At 38.1% G+C, this 17,843-nt stretch overlaps 1 protein-coding gene across 1 annotated transcript; it reads right to left on the bottom strand.

Moving 5' to 3' along the window:
- Nucleotides 1-6,047: 6,047 nt before the first annotated feature.
- On the bottom strand, nucleotides 6,048-17,179 carry tbata (thymus, brain and testes associated). Its single transcript, XM_034708437.1, has 9 exons — nucleotides 17,085-17,179; nucleotides 16,594-16,829; nucleotides 12,263-12,433; nucleotides 12,056-12,144; nucleotides 10,178-10,327; nucleotides 9,832-9,913; nucleotides 7,924-8,041; nucleotides 7,798-7,838; nucleotides 6,048-6,991 (listed from the first exon to the last, which is right to left on the bottom strand). The coding sequence occupies exons 2-9, from the start codon at nucleotides 16,784-16,786 to the stop codon at nucleotides 6,900-6,902; spliced, it is 936 nt and encodes a 311-aa protein (XP_034564328.1). The 5' UTR covers nucleotides 16,787-16,829; nucleotides 17,085-17,179; the 3' UTR covers nucleotides 6,048-6,899.
- Between the last annotated feature and the right edge of the window lie 664 nt (nucleotides 17,180-17,843).

Raw genomic sequence — 17,843 nt, 5'->3', positions numbered from 1 at the left:
TCTGGAAGAAAGACTGTCAGCTCTGGTGTTAGATCTTGTGTGAGTCTCAACACATCACCAGCTCCTCTGGCGGGGTTACTGTGGTAACAAATTAGGAGCTAGTAGCTGCGTTCTTAGGTGGCTCATCTTTCCAGTCAGGAAGAATGTGAAACAAAGACTCTATATCATACCTGTAAAACTACTGAACTAAGGCAGCAGTACCTCTCCATCACACAAGGCAAACTCAGCAAAGAGCTATTAGTACCTGCTGCACATTTGTCACTGAGAATTTAAGATTTTCATAATGTAATGTGTTGCAAGTGTTGAAAAAGATATTCAGCCATATGAGAAGAATCATTTGAGTTTACCCCAAACAAAGTTTTGGCAATGAAACTGGAAGTTGTGTAATGGTTTCATGATGTTCTCATATTTTATCCCTTGTCAATGTCATGTGTTCTCTGGCACGTGTGCAACATGTGGTTGTGGTAGGTGTATACTATGCTGCTTTTTTGTTTCCATTTTGACAGTTTTTCTATTTCAAGAACAACTGTGGAGCAACCTGGGGCGACAGGGCGACAGGGCATACTCCATTGCTGCCCCATTTCACATTGCATCATATTGTATAGTATCATCATGACATTGTATAAAGTGGTATTGTATGGTATGTTATCATATCCCTTTGCGTCATATCTTACAATATTGTATTGTAGTATTAATTATTTCATTTTATCTTTTCTCATCATTTTGATTACTAGCATATTTTTCACACAGTCAGACACAACTGTAGGAATCTTATTCAATATGAATGTTGAATCGTCTCCAACTTTTTGGACTCCAAAAACCAAGATGGCGTGACCAAAACGTCCTACTTGAGGCCTCAAACCCAAGTCAACAAACCAATGGCTGATGTCAAAGTGTATAGATTTCTTATTTGGGAACTGACCTTTGCACCTCGAGTGTAGACATACAGTATAACTGGTTATGCACAGTATAACTTCATTCAAACAAATTAATTTATGACTGAGGTCATTTTTTCAGTAATGTGCAGGTGAAATGGATGGAAAAGTAATTGCTGTTATTAGACATTATAGAAGCTTAGTCACGTACTAAAGCTGCCGATGTGTTTTGTTTACTCCCGGGAATGACTTGGCTGACGCCCTGTACTGTCATATGTTTGTCGATACAATACGGATTGCTGTAGTAGTTTAAATAACAATTCTTAGGCATAACTCTGGTTTGCAGCACAAAACAATCCATTTATATGCAGCACCGTACGAAGTGTTAAACAGCATCCACAAGTTTCATTCATTGAACGAACAAACAATTCAGACGCGGTTCTCTATGCCGCCTGCGGACGCAGCGTCATAGCGTCACAGCGTCACAGTGTGACAACGGTCAAAAACCGTATGCCCTTCCGGGTCAATGCACACATCTGATACTTAGGCAGTGATGTACCTATATATCTGTGCCCTTAATCAGAAAGACAACGACACCCAGTGACACAATAATCAATGTGGTTCACAGCTTGACCTAAGAACAAGAATATGGCTCTTACAGACATGTTTGAAATAACATGTTAAAAACTGTCTAAATACCTCTTTAACATATACTGTGCTATGTCCTTTAGAATGTGTTAACATATTAAAGTTTAAAGTAAGTTTATGGCTTAGTTAATACTGATCATTACATAAGAGCCTCTGCACTCAGTGGATAAATGTGGTTTAATGGGTGAATGTGTCATGTAGTGTAAAAGTGAGTGCTCAGAAGTCTAGAGAACGCACTATATATGAACACACTCCATTTACACGCTGTTTATAAATTCAAGTGACAATCAGCGGACCTCTGCTGACCTGAGAGGTCAAATGGGTTCATACTGCAGCAGAGAATCATCACATGTGTATTTTACTCTTGAATAATCTAGTTATAAAAGTCAACATGTCGACCGGGAAAAAGCATCAGTTAGATTCAATCACATAGTATTGGACCATTAGGTAATGTCTTTCTGTAACTGAGCAAAGTGAAAATGTAGCATTATTTAGTGTGTTTGTCCTCGAGGACCCAATCTGCAGTTTTATAAGATTTTTTCAAGCATCTGAAAGGCTATTAGCTCTTTGACAGCTGCTGTTGGTTGACTGTGAACATAACGATGTGGCTGTAAATACATCAAGCTTTCTGATTCTGATTGACTTATTAGTGTTCAATGTATCTCTTTTTTGTGTAGTAATTAACACGGAGAATTACTGTTTGTAGTTATTTTCTTTGCCGTTGTGGTAGTTTTTTCATGTCTTCATGCTTATGTTTGTTTTCATGCTTATGTTTGTTTAATGTCATATTTTAAATTGGGTATTTTCTGACAAGGTATTGCGTTATGGAATTAACCTGATATTGGATCTACAATTAAATGTTGGGCATACGGGCACCCTGCGGGGATGTCAAGAGGTCTGGGCCAGCTTCAGGCTGCGACTCGATACAGAAAAGACTGTGTGAGTCTTAATCCTTGGGAAGAAGTTCAGAGATTAATCGAATAATTTAAGGGTTCATTTCGGTTAAGACAAGATCGGTTGTGATTCTGTGTCCGGCGCGACAGTAAAGGCTGATTTATACTTCTGCGTTGAATCAACAGCGTACCCTACGCCGGGGGTCCGCGTAGCTGACGTGCACCTCCTCCAAAATGTAACTCCCCGTAGAGCCGACGCAGACCGCAAGCTCTGTGATTGGTCCGCTCGGCGGCTTTGTCTTTCCTGCATTTACAACACTTCCGGGATCCCGGACATCGGCCGCACATTGGCCGTGTATTTCATCTCCTCCTCTCTATTCTTCATGTAATCATGTCTGTATGATAAACAGCAACATGTATCAGCTGTAGATGAACATAACACGCTCTGAAACTCTGTGGAAAAGTAAACAGAGATCGTAGTGGGACCGGAAGCAGGCGGCCGGCTATCAGAGAGACCGCACTGCCCGGCGGAGAATTGCTGCGCGACACAGACACACCGACGCACAAGTATGTGGGGCTCATGTCCGCGTCAGCCCCTGCTGCTTAGGGGAGACGCAGAAGTATAAATCAGCCTTAAGGCTCTGCAAGTTACGGACTTCAGAGCAGTGAAGGGGGGCTGATTATTTATAATAATCCCTCCTAATTTAAATAAATAATAAGACCCAACACTGTTTACTATGTACGTTAAGTTACATAAGTACAGAGAGAGAGAGAGTAGATCAAACATAACTGGCCGCATATAAAATATTAATGTTTAAGTGTTTGCTTTGTGTTTTTGTTGATTGTTACTGTTCTAGTTTTTGTTTTTATCTCTGTAAAGTATTTTTAATTTCTCTTTATATGAATGGTGCTTTATAAATATACTTGCCTCGCCTTGCCTTCATGGTTGTTGTTGTTGTTGTTTTGGGGGGTTGGGGAGGTCGTTTCTAGATTTTCCTTAGTCCCTTTGTAGTCTGTTCATTTCTCTGTTGTTACTCTGAACTTCCCATCAATTTACATTTTCAGTAATTTCTTCTTCCATCTTAAAACATTTTCCACTTAGTTTCCTTCTTCACAGGTTTTGTCTTTCATGTCGTTCTCTGCTGTGTATTTGTGTCTTGCTGTGATGATCAGTTTTCCTTTCTTTGGAAATCTTGTTGAAGACTTTCCTCTGTATCTACTCTTTGTGATTACTTCTTCATTCTGTTTTGTCTCTTTTATAAGTGTCATGCATTTTTGCTGTTTTTAATGGTCCTTCTGCATCTCTTTTCAAGTTAAAATTTGTCCCATGTTATGTTGTTTTGTGGTTATTTCCTTTTGATAGAAATGTTTTGTCTACTAAACTTTTCAATCTTCCATTCATATTTGACATAATTGTTTTGCATCCGTTTCCTGTAGTGTCTTTTTCTCTTTGTAGTCAGTTTGTGTATTGATTTTATTTGTCCTTTTCTTTTTAGTCCTTTATTAATTTCTTGTCCTTTTTTCACTTTGTGGTTGTTTCAGTTATGCAGTCATTTATGTCTCTCTTTGTCTGTGCATTTACTTTAACTTCACTGACGTCCTAAACATTCATAATCACAGTAGCTTTAGAGAACAGAGGCTCATAAGGACTGCAGGCCAGGTTAATAAATATACCAAGGGCAAATATTGTTAACATTGTTCACATTACAGATATTTTAAGAGCCTTTCTCCAGTTTGCCTGTTGTTATGATGTTCAAATCCACCTTTGCCTGTTTCTCTGCATGTAAGTCACAAAGGACTGCAAACACGGGTATCACAGTGTAAATGCGAGGTTGCTGCTGCTACAACAATGCACTCATGGACAAAAGTAATTGCATTTATCTTCAGGGTCCTCTTTATCACTGTTCCTGCTGTTTATGTTATGTATACATAATCATTACCACCGAAGACACATTCTCTGCTGTGTAGTCAGTGGTGCACAAAGTACAGCTTCATTCAAGTATAGATCCTCCATGTCAAATATTACTCCAATACAAGTGAAAGTTGTTCCGACAAATTATGACTTAAGTTAAAGGTGACATATCATTCAAAATCGACTTTTTAATGGTTCTCTACCTGAAATATGTGTCCCTGGCATGTCTACAAACCCCCCGAAAATGAAAAAAATCTATTCTGCCCCTTTTTTGCTTGTTAGTATAGCCACAGAGCTACATGTTCGTCGCTGTGTACCAAGACACACGTCTTAGTTACATAATTAATCATGTTACATAATTAACATGACATAATGAACTAAATGGGTATCAAGAGGGCATTTTTTATATATATTTACGTATAAATTTTATGTATATTTATAGATATATTTATAAATATATTGCAGTGGTAACCAGAGGGCATTTTTTAAGTTTTATACAGTCTAGGGGCTTCCAGGGGACACTTTTTTTTTGCGGTTAATATTGTAGAGGCATGCAGAGGGCACTTTATTTGCGTATTTACATAGGTGATGCATCTAGAGAGCACTTTTTCATGCATTTTCCTCTGAAAGAGCACCAGAGAGATTAATGTTTTTATCTACTACAGTGGAATCCAAGAGGGTGCATTTTCTTTCGGACATGATGGCACAAGGGGGGCAGTTGATCCCCCCCTGAGTACACCAATGGCTGAAAACCAAGTATCGTAAGAGCAGATACAGATTTCCCTCAGTGAAAATATCAAATAAAAACTAGACTTCCACACATCAAAAAGACTGCAGCATTGAAAAAGTAAAAAGTTTGTAATTGGTTGTTTTTCAATATATGCAGTAGAACCCTTCAAAAGGCCACCAACACAGGAGTTGTGGATATGTCAAGTGCTAGAATTGCCTGAGGCAACATCCACCTGTCACTTACATTAGCTGTGGCCTCTTTAATCCATGGCGGATCTTGACAATGTTTTGCTGAATCTGGCCTCCTCTGCTATTTAATGGAGTGCACAAAGGGTCAGTAAGAGGGTGGCAGGGGTGGTTGTGAGAGAGAGGTAAACATAGAGCTTTCATAATGCAGAGAGTAATGATTCATTTCAACCTAATGCCATGCAGGTGTGCCTTTGGGGGTCTGCTGTCTTTTCATTCTAATCAGGTCTGTTGGAGACTATGCTGTAGCAGCCCTTGATATTGTTGGTGTCACTCTGGTCTGAAGATAGAATATAGATTACACTGAACGGTAAAAGTCTTATTTGCCTTTAAAAAAAAAAAAAAAAAGCAATTACAGAGGAACCAGTCACCAAGGTTAGCTCTAATCCTCATAAAATTTAGGATGTCACAAGTCGCAGCTGTGCCTGAGCATAAATTTAGGAAACTTGAAGTCTACTCAAGCTTTTCTATCATTCGCAATTTTGCACTTCTTTGTGACATATCAGTATTATCAAGGGATTGTGGTAAAGTGAGGACACTTCAGTTTGAGCAATTCTCCTATCATTTCTAGTCGTGATTTTTCTACATTCTATGGTCTTGATTTTGCTGAAGTAAATCTAAATACTTCTTGCACAGACTGTGAATGCTAACTTGAACATGTCACACTAGCTCAAACAGATGCTACATACCTACAGTACTAAAATATGTTTACAATTTGAAAGAAATATCAAACCAGTCAATCTTTTGTTTCTTCAAAGTTAAAAGAAACATTTTTCTTTTGGCCTTTAGCCTTTATTGGACAGGATAAGACATTAAATATGGGGATGACTTGATTGGACAGTTGATTGGGAATCAAACACAAACCTAACTGAGTTAGACCCCCCCATTAAATAAATCCTTGTAATGTCACATTGCCTTATGATAATGATGATTATGATGCCATTTTTAAAATTATTTCATTGATCACAAACTGAAGTACTGGAAAAGTTTAGATTTGTACCCTAATATGAATACCTTATCATTTTGTTTCTTAGCTTACAATCAAAAGAAGTGACATCTCAGGCAAAACCGACCACTCACCATAAAAAACACAATGTCAAACTTGTGATGGTTCCTAAAAAAACACCTTATTTTACATTATCAAGGAAATATTATATCTTTACTAAATAATTATATTTTGTATCAATGGTGGAATATTGTTTTCTCAATTTGAGCTGCTGGCATCATCAGGTATAATGATGAAAAAATTAACATTTGAAAACAAGTTTCTCACTAAGTCCTAAAATGTTGTATACAAAAAGTTATGTTTTTTTAAACTTATCATTCTGCTTCCTTCAAAAAGGCAACAACATCAAAGCACCATCCAAAGGTACTTTGTAAAATTGTCACATCTGTGTACTGTATCATTGAAAAGCGAATGAAATCTTAAGCACTGTGTCTCTAGTTATTATTAACTGACCTGTTCTGGGAAACATCTATGACCCAAAACGCCAAAAAAAGAAACCCTTTGATATCATATATATCTATCATGGGGCCAACAAAGAAGGGCACTTATGGGAAACCACAATGTCTCTCCATGATGAAATTAAAGGAACTCTACACACTATCTTTGTGCCCAAGTGGTTCCTCTTGAGGATGATTGAAAGCCTCGGTGTGGACTTCGAGGACCTCAGCGTCTCCAATCCTCTCTGCAGGAGAGTGCAGAAAATGGGTGTCGTAGTGAAGGAATACTTTACAAAATGTGTCAGGTGTCATATTACGTCACGTCTTTTCTATCAGGATATAAAATGGAAATAAAAACTTGTCTAATAATGACACAGAGAAATGGTCAAAGGTAAAAACATTTGCGTTGTGGCACGAGTTTATAATTGAGGGATGTTCTCATGAAAAGCGACAAGAAAACTCACCCATCTAATATAAAGCTGCCATATTTTGATTTATTACTTTCATTAAACTCCCCAAAAGAGATTTTACTAAATGACCTATTCGGTCTCAGCTTTGTTGTAAATAGTAAGCCCCTCAGAGGCTTCATTCTGGCTCACAATGGCAGTATGAAGCTCTTAAATTTGTAAATTTCAGATATAATATCATGTTCAAGATTTGTAAAATGTACAAAATTCTGTTTTTTCAGGTCTGTCCTCAAGAAAGGAAGAAAACAACTTGTTCTGGTGTCTTTTTACACCATCGTACCTGCTGATTTTTTCAAAAACACCTTGTCCTATACTACTGACATGCTTTGAAGATGATAACACTCAAAGTGTTGGCCCTTATCTTTCTTTTTTAAAAACCTTTAAGCAAATTGAAACTGAAAGACTCTGTTTTTGTTTGGCTTCAACATGAATTCCAAACACTTGAGTCTTAACTCAGTGTACACTTTGTATTCAGGGACCAAACACAAATAAAACAGGTAGAAGAAAAGAAGCACAAACCCTTCAGGTGAATAAAAAAACCTAGAAATACTAAGATATAAGAGAAGGGGGAAATAGTGTGTTACCTGGTTTGTCAATGTTGAAAGCTTGATTCACTTTGTGTGGGCTACAAAGGTAGATGAAAATTGTTTACAAAGTTAATAATATTTCTAACATTAATACATCATAAAGACTTAAGTAGCCAGCCTGACCTGGTTCTCTGTGGTGGTCTCCATGACTCAAATGATGGCCCGTAAAGCTGCTGCTGATGACCTGAGAGGTCGACCCCATCCAGAGCCCGTTTGAGCATCCCCATCACCAGGTCTTTCTCTGAGGGTAAACCACATCGCACCAAATGAGGAGAAGATTTCAGCGTTTGTTTATCTGGATGTACCTTGAGTGTAAAGTGTGACAACCAACTCCGTTCTTCCTATATTAAAATAAATTGATCACTGTATCACCCCTGACCGGCTTGCCCGTAACACACTAAGACAGTTTAGCGATATAAGACATTGTGAAAACTGAAGATGTAAATGTCATGGCAGTCCAATAGTTCAGTTCTCATTTAAAAAGAGAAACATGACTGGAAATAATAGACACTCATATTTTAAATCAAGCAACCATGAAGGACACTTATGTTGAGTTTCATTGTCTGTTGTCCTTCTTGTTGTCATGATCCTCATCATGGCAGCCCTCCCCTCTCCCTCTTTGTGTGTGTGTTTTGTCATTTCCCTGTCTGTTACTCCTCCTCCTGTGTCTCTTCCCCTTGTTTGTTTCGTGTGGGTGAATGTGGGCGGGGTTTCCAATCAACAGGCAGCACCAGGTGAAGCCATTCACTAATCAACCCTCTCCTATAAAGCCTCTGGATTGGCTCTGTACTCACGGTGCCATTACCACAGAGTGAACTCCAATAAAAGACTTGTATTTTCACAATCCATCTTGCCTGAGTTCTGCTTTTGGGTCCAGTCCTGGTGACAATCCATAACACTTGTATGCTTATGAAACCTCTTTCAATGTCCCTTTAACAGCTCAACTGTCTAAAACTCACTGCGAATATAAGCTGTTGAAAATGGAAACAATAACTCTTTTGTCTGCATGCTGAAAATTGCTTCATCAGAATTTGAAAGCCCTGACAGCTAAAATTAATTATACACCAATCAATCATAACAATATGATCAGTGATAAGTGAAATGAATTACCGGTACCATGATTGTGTATTTACAATGGCAGTTTTCAGATGTGTTAAAAAGCTGGCATTATGCTTGTTATGTTTTAAAAACGATCAAAGGGGGCACAGTTTTAAATTGCGAAGTAAACCTGTGTTGGAGTAATGCCAGGATGAGACTGAAGGCTGCTCTGAACAACTTGTTCAAAAAGTTGTACAAGAATTCAACATGATGTCTCGAGAAGTGCATGTCTTGTCAGGTGAAGGCTGTTTCAGCATTGGCCTGGTGAGACAGGTGATCATAAAGTTATGGCTGATCAAAAGTTAATCTTCAAGCTGAGGATTTGGTTTGCTTTTGTAGCTGATACAGAAGCATCAACCTGAATTGAGACTATATCTGTAATAATAATAATAATTATAATACATTTTATTTGGAGGTGCCTTTCAAGTCACCCAAGGTCACCTTACAGGGAATAAAAATAAAAAACATTCATCATTAAAACATAATTAAAACAAACAGACTAAATAATAATATAGAATAAAAACTAGTGAAGTACAGAGAGTTCAATTAGAGTGAATATTCTAATTTGAACAGGTGGGTTATGAGCTGGGATTTGAAGGATGTTATAGAGTCTGAATGACCTATGTGTGGGGGGAGGGAATTCCAGAGTCTGGGTGCTGAGCAGCTGAAGCCTCGGGCACCCATGGTACTGAGGCGTGACGGTGGAATGGTTAGTATCTGAACAAGTTTAGAGGTTCTCATAGTGAGTAAAATTTTCCACTTAGACGGAAACACCATGAAACTGTGCTGAATATGACCTTGTTTACAGAGAAACTGAGTTGGACACAGATTTTTGAAAATATAATACACAAAGGTATGTAGCACCTTTAACTTTTCCATCATAAATAAACAAAATGTGGACAAAAGATATGCAGAATAAATACATCTTTTTACCTCTTTGGCCAGCGAGCAGGAGCCACTGTTGGACTGTGGACAGAGAATCTGTCTGCAAGATCTGACAAAGCAGCTCAAACACCTGTCAAGAGAGTAAGACGGCTATTGCATGGTAAGCCTGCAAAACCAGGCTGGAGGGTATTTTACAACAACAATTCAAATTTAGTGAAAACTTCAACAACAGCTGTGTAATCTTATGAATTTGGATGATGTTGGACGACTCCTTTTGATCTGCCACCAACTATTCCATTTAAGAATATATTATAAAGTTTCCTGTTGTTTTAACAAAGCACCCCACATGAAAAGTTTTTTAATTGTGGTAGGAATAGAAAAAGGGGGGTGTCACCATGAGCTCTTGATCATGGAGGGGCTGAGGATACATCTGGCGCTGGGAATAAGATCGACGCTGGTAAGCCTTGGAAGATGGTGGGATGATTCTCCCTGTTTCAGCTGAATATTGGGTCGTTCGACGGATTACTTCTTCCTCTGGTTGGTCCTGGAATAAATTGAAAAAAATATGTTCTAAAACCTTACAAGAGTTTGTTTTGGAGATGCCCCAATATACATACCTCCCTTTCATTCAGTTATTACGTTAGAAACTTAAGAGCCAAAAGTAAATATTAATAATCTGCTAGCTTGAATTAGGCACAGCGCTAATCCTAAAAAATTCCAACATTAGCATACTTTCAAGTTGATGCTGACGACACTGTCATATCAGCTATTTGGCACAAAGTAGCCAATAGCTATCTTTTGAAAAGAACCCGTTCGATAGCACTGACCACAATGTAGCCAATAGCAAGAACATGCTAACTAAAACGTATTCTCTGTTGAATGCTAATAGCACTGATCATAATGTAGCCAAAGCAGTGGATTTATAAGGTCAAACTAGCTGGCAGGCTTCCCAGCTAGCAATGTTTTGTTCTAAAAACATTCTGTTAATGTTACTGAGAATGTTTCTGTAATTTTTTCAGCGGGAAGTTTAGTTTGTGTTCAAAGAATGTTCTCAGATAACATTCTCTAAAGACCTTCATAAAATTTTAAGTGACAAAAGTGTTTGAATATTATGCCCAAATGTTCTTGAAACACTCACTGATTTTCTTTATATTCACAATTTGTTCTCAGATAACTTACTCTAAAAACATTCAATAATCTGTGACCCAAAGAATGTTATCAAAACATCTTTTGAATGTTAAAGATAAAACATTCAATCTTTGTTCTAAATAAATATCACCAGAATATTCTTAAATAAAAACATTGTGATTTGAGGCGTTAGAAACATCCTGGAAACATTCTTTACATGTTGCTTTGAGAATGTTGCTTCTTTTTTATGAAGTAACATTATGGGAAAATTTTATAGAAAACATTCAATAATCTTTTTCCTCAATAATATTATTAAAACATCATCTGAATGTTCGATACAAAAGTTCTTCTTTCATTAAAAGATAACAAAATAAGGATCATTATTTAAATTGATAACATCCTTTAGATGTTCTTTGAATGTTACACTTAGAACCATGTCTTGAAACATTATCAGAACTGTTAGCCAATGTAGTGGGAACATTCTCTGCTAGCTGGGCTATATTTTTGTGGAGTTCAAGTGAGATGAGTGGTAAAGCTAATGCATGAGTGGCATGGATTGACAAAGTTCAGCCTGTGAACAAGTTTGACTGACCTGTTAATAACATTGGCAAAGGAAATGTTTTAAGGTTTTATGTAATACGGCTAATGCATGCAACTTCTACCTTGAGGCATCAAGCGGTTGAGTTCATAAGTAAAATATTCAAGTTGATGCCTCAGCTGAAAAACTCCAGTGGGTATTTTATACCATGGGTTATGCCTCACAGGCAGTTTTTAATCAGGCCCACGACTATGATGATATTTATACAAAACATTGGTTAATTTTGTTATGAGTTTGTACCTCTCAGACTCAAATTTGTCTCTCTTGATTTGCAAATAAACTATTATTTATCTGTCAAGGATGGATGCATGAAGCCCATAACTTGTTATTTATACTTGTTTCAAGTATGTTTTGTCTGTCCTTTGTCAATCATAATGCTCTCAGTCACTGAACAGCATCAACAGAACAAAATCAACACTATACAGAATATGGTATTCATCCTTAAAATTGGCAAATATAAATGTAAGAGGTTTGTAATAATAGTGAAGAGCAATTCAGTAACACTGTGCATGCCTTAGTTTAAAGCATTTACAGGTCAATATTTACCTCTTTTTTCTCCTTTTGTGCCTGAGAGCACAAAGTAACTTTTGCTGCGAAGTCTTTAAGTTCATCTTTCCATGCTTCTGAAAAAAGTGCTGTGAAGTAAAGAGAAAAATATCTTATTTTTTCTAACATGCAATAGGTGTTCTTTGAAGGCTGAGCCTCAGAGGAGTGATAAAAGGATTTGGCTTCAGTGTGCAGGTGTAAACAGACCTGATTTGTTTTTATTACTACTGATTCCATAAAGATTCTTCGCCAGCGGGGAAACCACAGATTGATCAGCTGCTTTTCTGAAGACCTGACTCTTAAGGAGTGGATGGGGAAATAACGATGAGCTGACGTACCAGTCATCTCGCACCATGCAAACGGGACGACCATTGAGTCCTGTGGGGAAAGAAAGGTATGAAATTCCAGAGCCCAGCACACACATATACAAAAACTTGACTTGAAAGGCTTCAGAAGTGTGAAGAAATAAAGGTATATGCCCCAAAGATATAAGCTTAAACTCCTGCTGGGACTAAAGCTTACAATTTCATGGATGATGTAATGCACTTTTAAGCCAATATGCTGTCATCTCTTTCAAATACCTTCATACTATTCCAGGTACCAAGCTCACTATGAAACATTTCCGTTAACTTGTGAGTTATAACTCTTCCCACCAGGGTCTGAACTAAGACCTTTTAAATGGCTATTATTTAAAAGCGAAGTATCACTGAAAGCTTATTATTACTAAACGTGCAATTACCTCTGAGAACAATCGCCGGGAGTTAAAATTAGCAAGTATTCAAACAGGTTTTTTTTATTTTGCATGTCCCTGAGGAAATTATTCTCCATGAAATACAGCACTTTAATGGCAACAGCCTCTCAGATATAAATGGACAGGATAGGCATGCTTCTTTTTCCTCAATGCACAATAGGTATATAATGTACTGAGCACATCCACGGACCAGAATTTTAACAAAAATGCAGCCCTGGACCATAGACTGTATACAACATAGTCATAGTCTCCATGACCTCAACCGTTGGTTTCTTAGGTTTTTTGAAGCCTATTGATGGTGATCACCTTGTTGGAAACATTTCTGCAAATATTTAATTATATCTTTTCATGGGACAACACTGCAGAAATGATACTTTGATATATAATGTAAAGTAGTCAGTGTACAGCTTGTATAACAGTGTAAATTTACTGTTCCCTCAAAATAACACACAGCCATTAATGTCTAAACCACCGGCAACAAAAGTGAGTACACTCCTAAGTGAAAATGTCCAAATTGGGCCCAAAGTGTCAATATTTTGTGTGGCTACCATTATTTTCTAGCACTGCCTTAACCCTCTTGGGCATGGAGTTCACCAGAGCATCACAGCTTGCCACTGGAATCCTCTTCCACTCCTCCATGATGACATCACGGAGCTGGTGGATGTTAGAGACCTTGCGCTCCTCCACCCTCCGTCTGAGGATGCCCCACAGATGATCAATAGAGTTTAGGTCTGGAGACATGCTTGGCCACTCCATCACCTCACCCTCAGCTTCTTTGGCAAGGCAGAGGCCATCTTGGAGGTGTGTTTGGGGTCGATATCATGTTGGAATACTGCCCTGTGGCCCAGTTTCTAAAGGGACGGGATCATGCTCTGCTTCAGAATGTCACAGTACATGTTGGCATTCATGGTTCCCTCAATGAACTGTAGCTCCCCAGTGCCTGCAGCACTCATGCAGTCCCAAGCCATGACACTCCCACCACCATGCTTGACTGTAGGCAAGACACACTTGTCTTTGTACTCCTCACCTGGGCGCCACCACACACGCTTGACACCATCTGAACCAAATAAGTTTATCTTGGTCTCATCAGACCACAAGACATGGTTCCAGTAATCCATGTCCTTAGTCTGCTTGTCTTTAGCAAATTGTTTGCAGGCTTTCTTGTGCATCATCTTTAGAAGAAATGTGAGGGGTGTACTCACTTTTGTGAGATACTGTATACTTCTACTTCTAATTGACATCGTAGCCTATGCCGTAGGTCTGCATAGCTCCCGTACCTACACAGAGGCCTACGCACATAGCTGACGTGCACCTCCTCCAAAATGTTACAAGCCCTGTGATTGATCCGCTCTTCGGGATCAATTGAGGTTTTTAAATCCTCTCTTAAGACTCACCTTTTATCCCTGGCATTTAATCAAGGTTGAATGGACGTCTGGCGTAATCTTTTAATTAAATTTGAATTTATTTTATTCTATCTTATTTTATTATGTATTTGCACTGTGTTTACGTATTTTAGTATTGTGTTTCAGTATTGTATTTTTGTATTGTATTGTATGTTATGTTTGTCATTTGTGCTGCTTTTGATCTGTACAGCACTTTGGTCAACCCCAGTTGTTTTAAACGTGCTCTATGAATAAAGTTTGAGTTGAGTTGACTATTTCCCGCATTTACAACACTTCCGGGATCACCGCACACCCGCCACACATCGGCTACGTATTTCATCTCCTCCGATGTGTCCTCTTTATTCTTCCCTGTAATCACTGTTGTATGATAAACAGCAACATGTATCAGCTCTAAATTAACATACTACACTTTCATCACTGTGAAAAAGTAAACAGTGATCATAGCGAGGCGGAAACAGGCGACCCAACTATCAGAGAGACCTCGAGTGTTTCGCGGACACATCAATGCACAACTTTGTAGTGCTCACGTCTGCATCGACATCTGCTGCGTAGGGTCGATGCAGAAGTACAAACCAGCCTTTAGCCTCCCAGCTAACAGCGACTGTGCCTGCCTCTCAGTCAAATCAGCCACGCCCGTTATAATGCAAAACTTGTGACCTTGATATCTTTAAAACTAATGAGGTATGGAACAATTCACTTCCTGTTCACCGTATGAAATGAGTCAGTCTGTATGATTGTTAATTATTGTAATGAAGATGGGCTTTTTGAATGGGTGTGTGCATGTGGCATCCAGGGCTTTTGCAGCCAGTATGGTAAATGGCTGTTCACTAGTCTGGTTCTGCTTGAGGTCTCTGCCTGTTAAAAAGGAAGTTTTTACAGTGCCACTATTGCCAAATGTTGCAAACTCTTTAAAAAAACACAACACACATGTTATGGTAAAAGTTGTGCACAGGCAGCTGTAAGTTTAGCTGGCCGGTCTTTCACCCCACAGGGGAATCCAATCAGTGCCTTACGAGGTTCACCTGGTTCTGGGTGCTTAAAAGTCCAGTACTGCCCCAGAGAACAGAAGCTTTGAGCGTTACATCTCATCTCCCTTGATTGGGGAAGTCTTGAAATACTTTTCACAAGGTCCTCACACATTTTGGATTTTTTTGTTTGGTCACTGAAATTGACATGAAATTAAAGTCCCTTACTGTAGCTTTAAAATATGAATTAGGAATGAGGGTTAAATAACTTCCTTCCAGTATTTTTCCAGAGTTGGTCTTGCCCATAACCTGGGGCTATTTTTCTTATGTCACAGTGATGAATCCCATCAGAATCAATATGAAATTCTTTCGTTGTTGACATATGGCCTCGCACTGTAATAGATAGATGCTCGATTGGCCACAATTTATTCCAATGTATCGTATGCTAGTGGAAGTGCAAAATCCTGCATTCATTTTGTGGAGGGGCATATCCCATGACTCCTGGCTTATCATAAAAAGTGGACTTTAAACCTCTGCATGATGGGTGTGGACTACAAAACTCATCATCTGAATTTTATACCAGGTGCCCTGGGAAAGTGTTGTAATAAAAAAGATCTTTGACACCCGTTCGATATCATTCCTAAAATGCAAAATCAGTAAAAAAAATTGTTTGACTGAGAAAGTCAGTCTGAAACAAAAATTATCAGTTATTACCACTTAATTTGTACGTTTGAATTATTTATATGTAATAACTGTATTTATATTAATTGTTAATTTTGTATATTCTAATGTTAGTTTAATTTTAGAATCAACTATTGTATTTATATGTCTCAATTTAGTTTTCATTTTTGATATTAGAACACTATTTGGGTGGAGGCTTCAAATAAGCTCTTTGAGTTTTCTGCCTCTTCCTGCACATTATATTATTTATCTTTGCTGTTTTTTTGTATGCATTTTATTTTAATTGCGCAAATAAATAAACATAAACATAAACATAAACTTAATTCATTATTAATACATTTTTATGAAAGGAAAAGGGAGTGAGGACACAAGAAGTGCCAGATGCAAGTTAATTGCTGAGCATGCCGCTTAAAAAATGTGTTTTGTATCCTTTATGTAATAGAACACCAAATTGTAATGGAGTGTTGATTATGATAGCTGCTCAATCAAATATTTCACATAACCAACTACTTAAAAAACGGGACTACCTAGAGTCAAACCATGATGAACTGCTGATGTCATTTCTTCAGCCATGTCTGTTCTAAGAGCTGATAAATTATATTACATAACACATACAGGAAACACTGTGATTGAAGAATAAGATACATTCAACTGTCCAAACAATACCCTGTATAAATAAAATGGATATTAGATTTTCTTCATGAAGCATATTCTGGTGCCCAGCAGGCTGCCTCTTACCTTGAATGTGCCTCACCCTGTGTGGATGAGGGTTGTGTCTGGAGAAGAAAGAGTGATGACTCAAGGCACCGAAGCGTGCGCTGCTTGTCGTCAGTCTCTTAGTAAACTCAGTGTTGACTGACGCATGATGAGTTTGACCATGAATCCTCTCTCCTGTCGTCCCCCGGAAGTCCAGACTCTGTGTTATGGACATGTCTTAGAAGCAGCTGAAGGTCTTCAAAATCCAGGAAGGAATTCTTGTCAAATTAGGAGATAAAATGAAGGAAAACTTTCATATCATCAAAGTTGTGACCACACATGCCAAAGAAGAACTAAAACCTAACAAGGAGTGAGACAGAGACAGCTCCAACTTAATTTGCCGCAAGTGCCCATAGAAAAAGTAATTTAAAATTCAACCAAGGACTGCATATCTCTGTGTTTTACCTGGAAGATTTCTACCAAGCGAAAAAATCATTCATGAGTACAAACATACTTATGCAGAAGCACTTTACCTTTGAAAACAGCCTCCAGTCCACAGCGTTTGGTACCCAACAAACTGTGTTGTTCTTTGTTGCTAAGAAACTTGAAGTAAACATAAAACAATGGAAACTGAGAACAATGAAGGACTGGTAGTAGATGACTTGCAGGGGACTTTAAGAAGTGAAGCAGTTTTAATGTTGACTGTTCTGAGAAGATTATTGAACAGTGTAAATGTAGTGTGGATAATAAGATTGATACAATAGAAAGGAACACTTTTATTATCATTATACAATGATCTGCAAAATAAAGGAATGCATAAAATCAAGGCATTCAAGCAACATTGTATCCTGCACTGTGAAAAAGGTACGTGTGTGTGTGTGTGTGTGTGTGTGTGTGTGTGTGTGTGTGTGTGTGTGTGTGTGTGCGTGTGTGCGCATAACAGTGGGTGTGTTACTTTTTAAAAAGTTGAAATAAGAAGATGATGAAATGAAGACAGCTGCCAGATTTAAAAACTGTAATTGAGGCACCGTACTCCTCACAGATGGGAATTTTATTTCATCTGCAAGGGTGCAAAGGTGTAATTATTTTTGGAAATTTGCTTTGGAAATGATCATTGTACAATGTCCGGCTGCGTTTGACTTGTGTAATTTAAATCATAATTTGAATTCACAACAAATGTTATCTCAAGATTCTTTACATAAAGGGCAGGTCTAGACCAAGGGTTCCCAAAGTGAGGGTCCAGACCCCTTGGGGAGTCGTTTCATGTCTTCCAGAATGTTTTTTTTTTTTTA

Source organism: Notolabrus celidotus, chromosome 18 (assembly GCF_009762535.1).
Source record: "Notolabrus celidotus isolate fNotCel1 chromosome 18, fNotCel1.pri, whole genome shotgun sequence".
NCBI lineage: Eukaryota > Metazoa > Chordata > Actinopteri > Labriformes > Labridae > Notolabrus > Notolabrus celidotus.
Note: the sequence above shows the minus strand (reverse complement) of the source record. Positions and strands in the feature narration are given on the sequence as shown.

Coding starts and splice junctions, on each gene's coding strand:
- tbata (XM_034708437.1), bottom strand. CDS start 16,786: ATGTCCATAACACAGAGTCTGGACTTCCGGGGGACGACAGGAGAGAGG. Junction 9,914..10,177: donor TCCATGATCAAGAGCTCATG/GTGACACCCCCC, acceptor CTCTCTTGACAG/GTGTTTGAGCTGCTTTGTCA. Junction 7,839..7,923: donor AGACCACCACAGAGAACCAG/GTCAGGCTGGCT, acceptor CTACCTTTGTAG/CCCACACAAAGTGAATCAAG.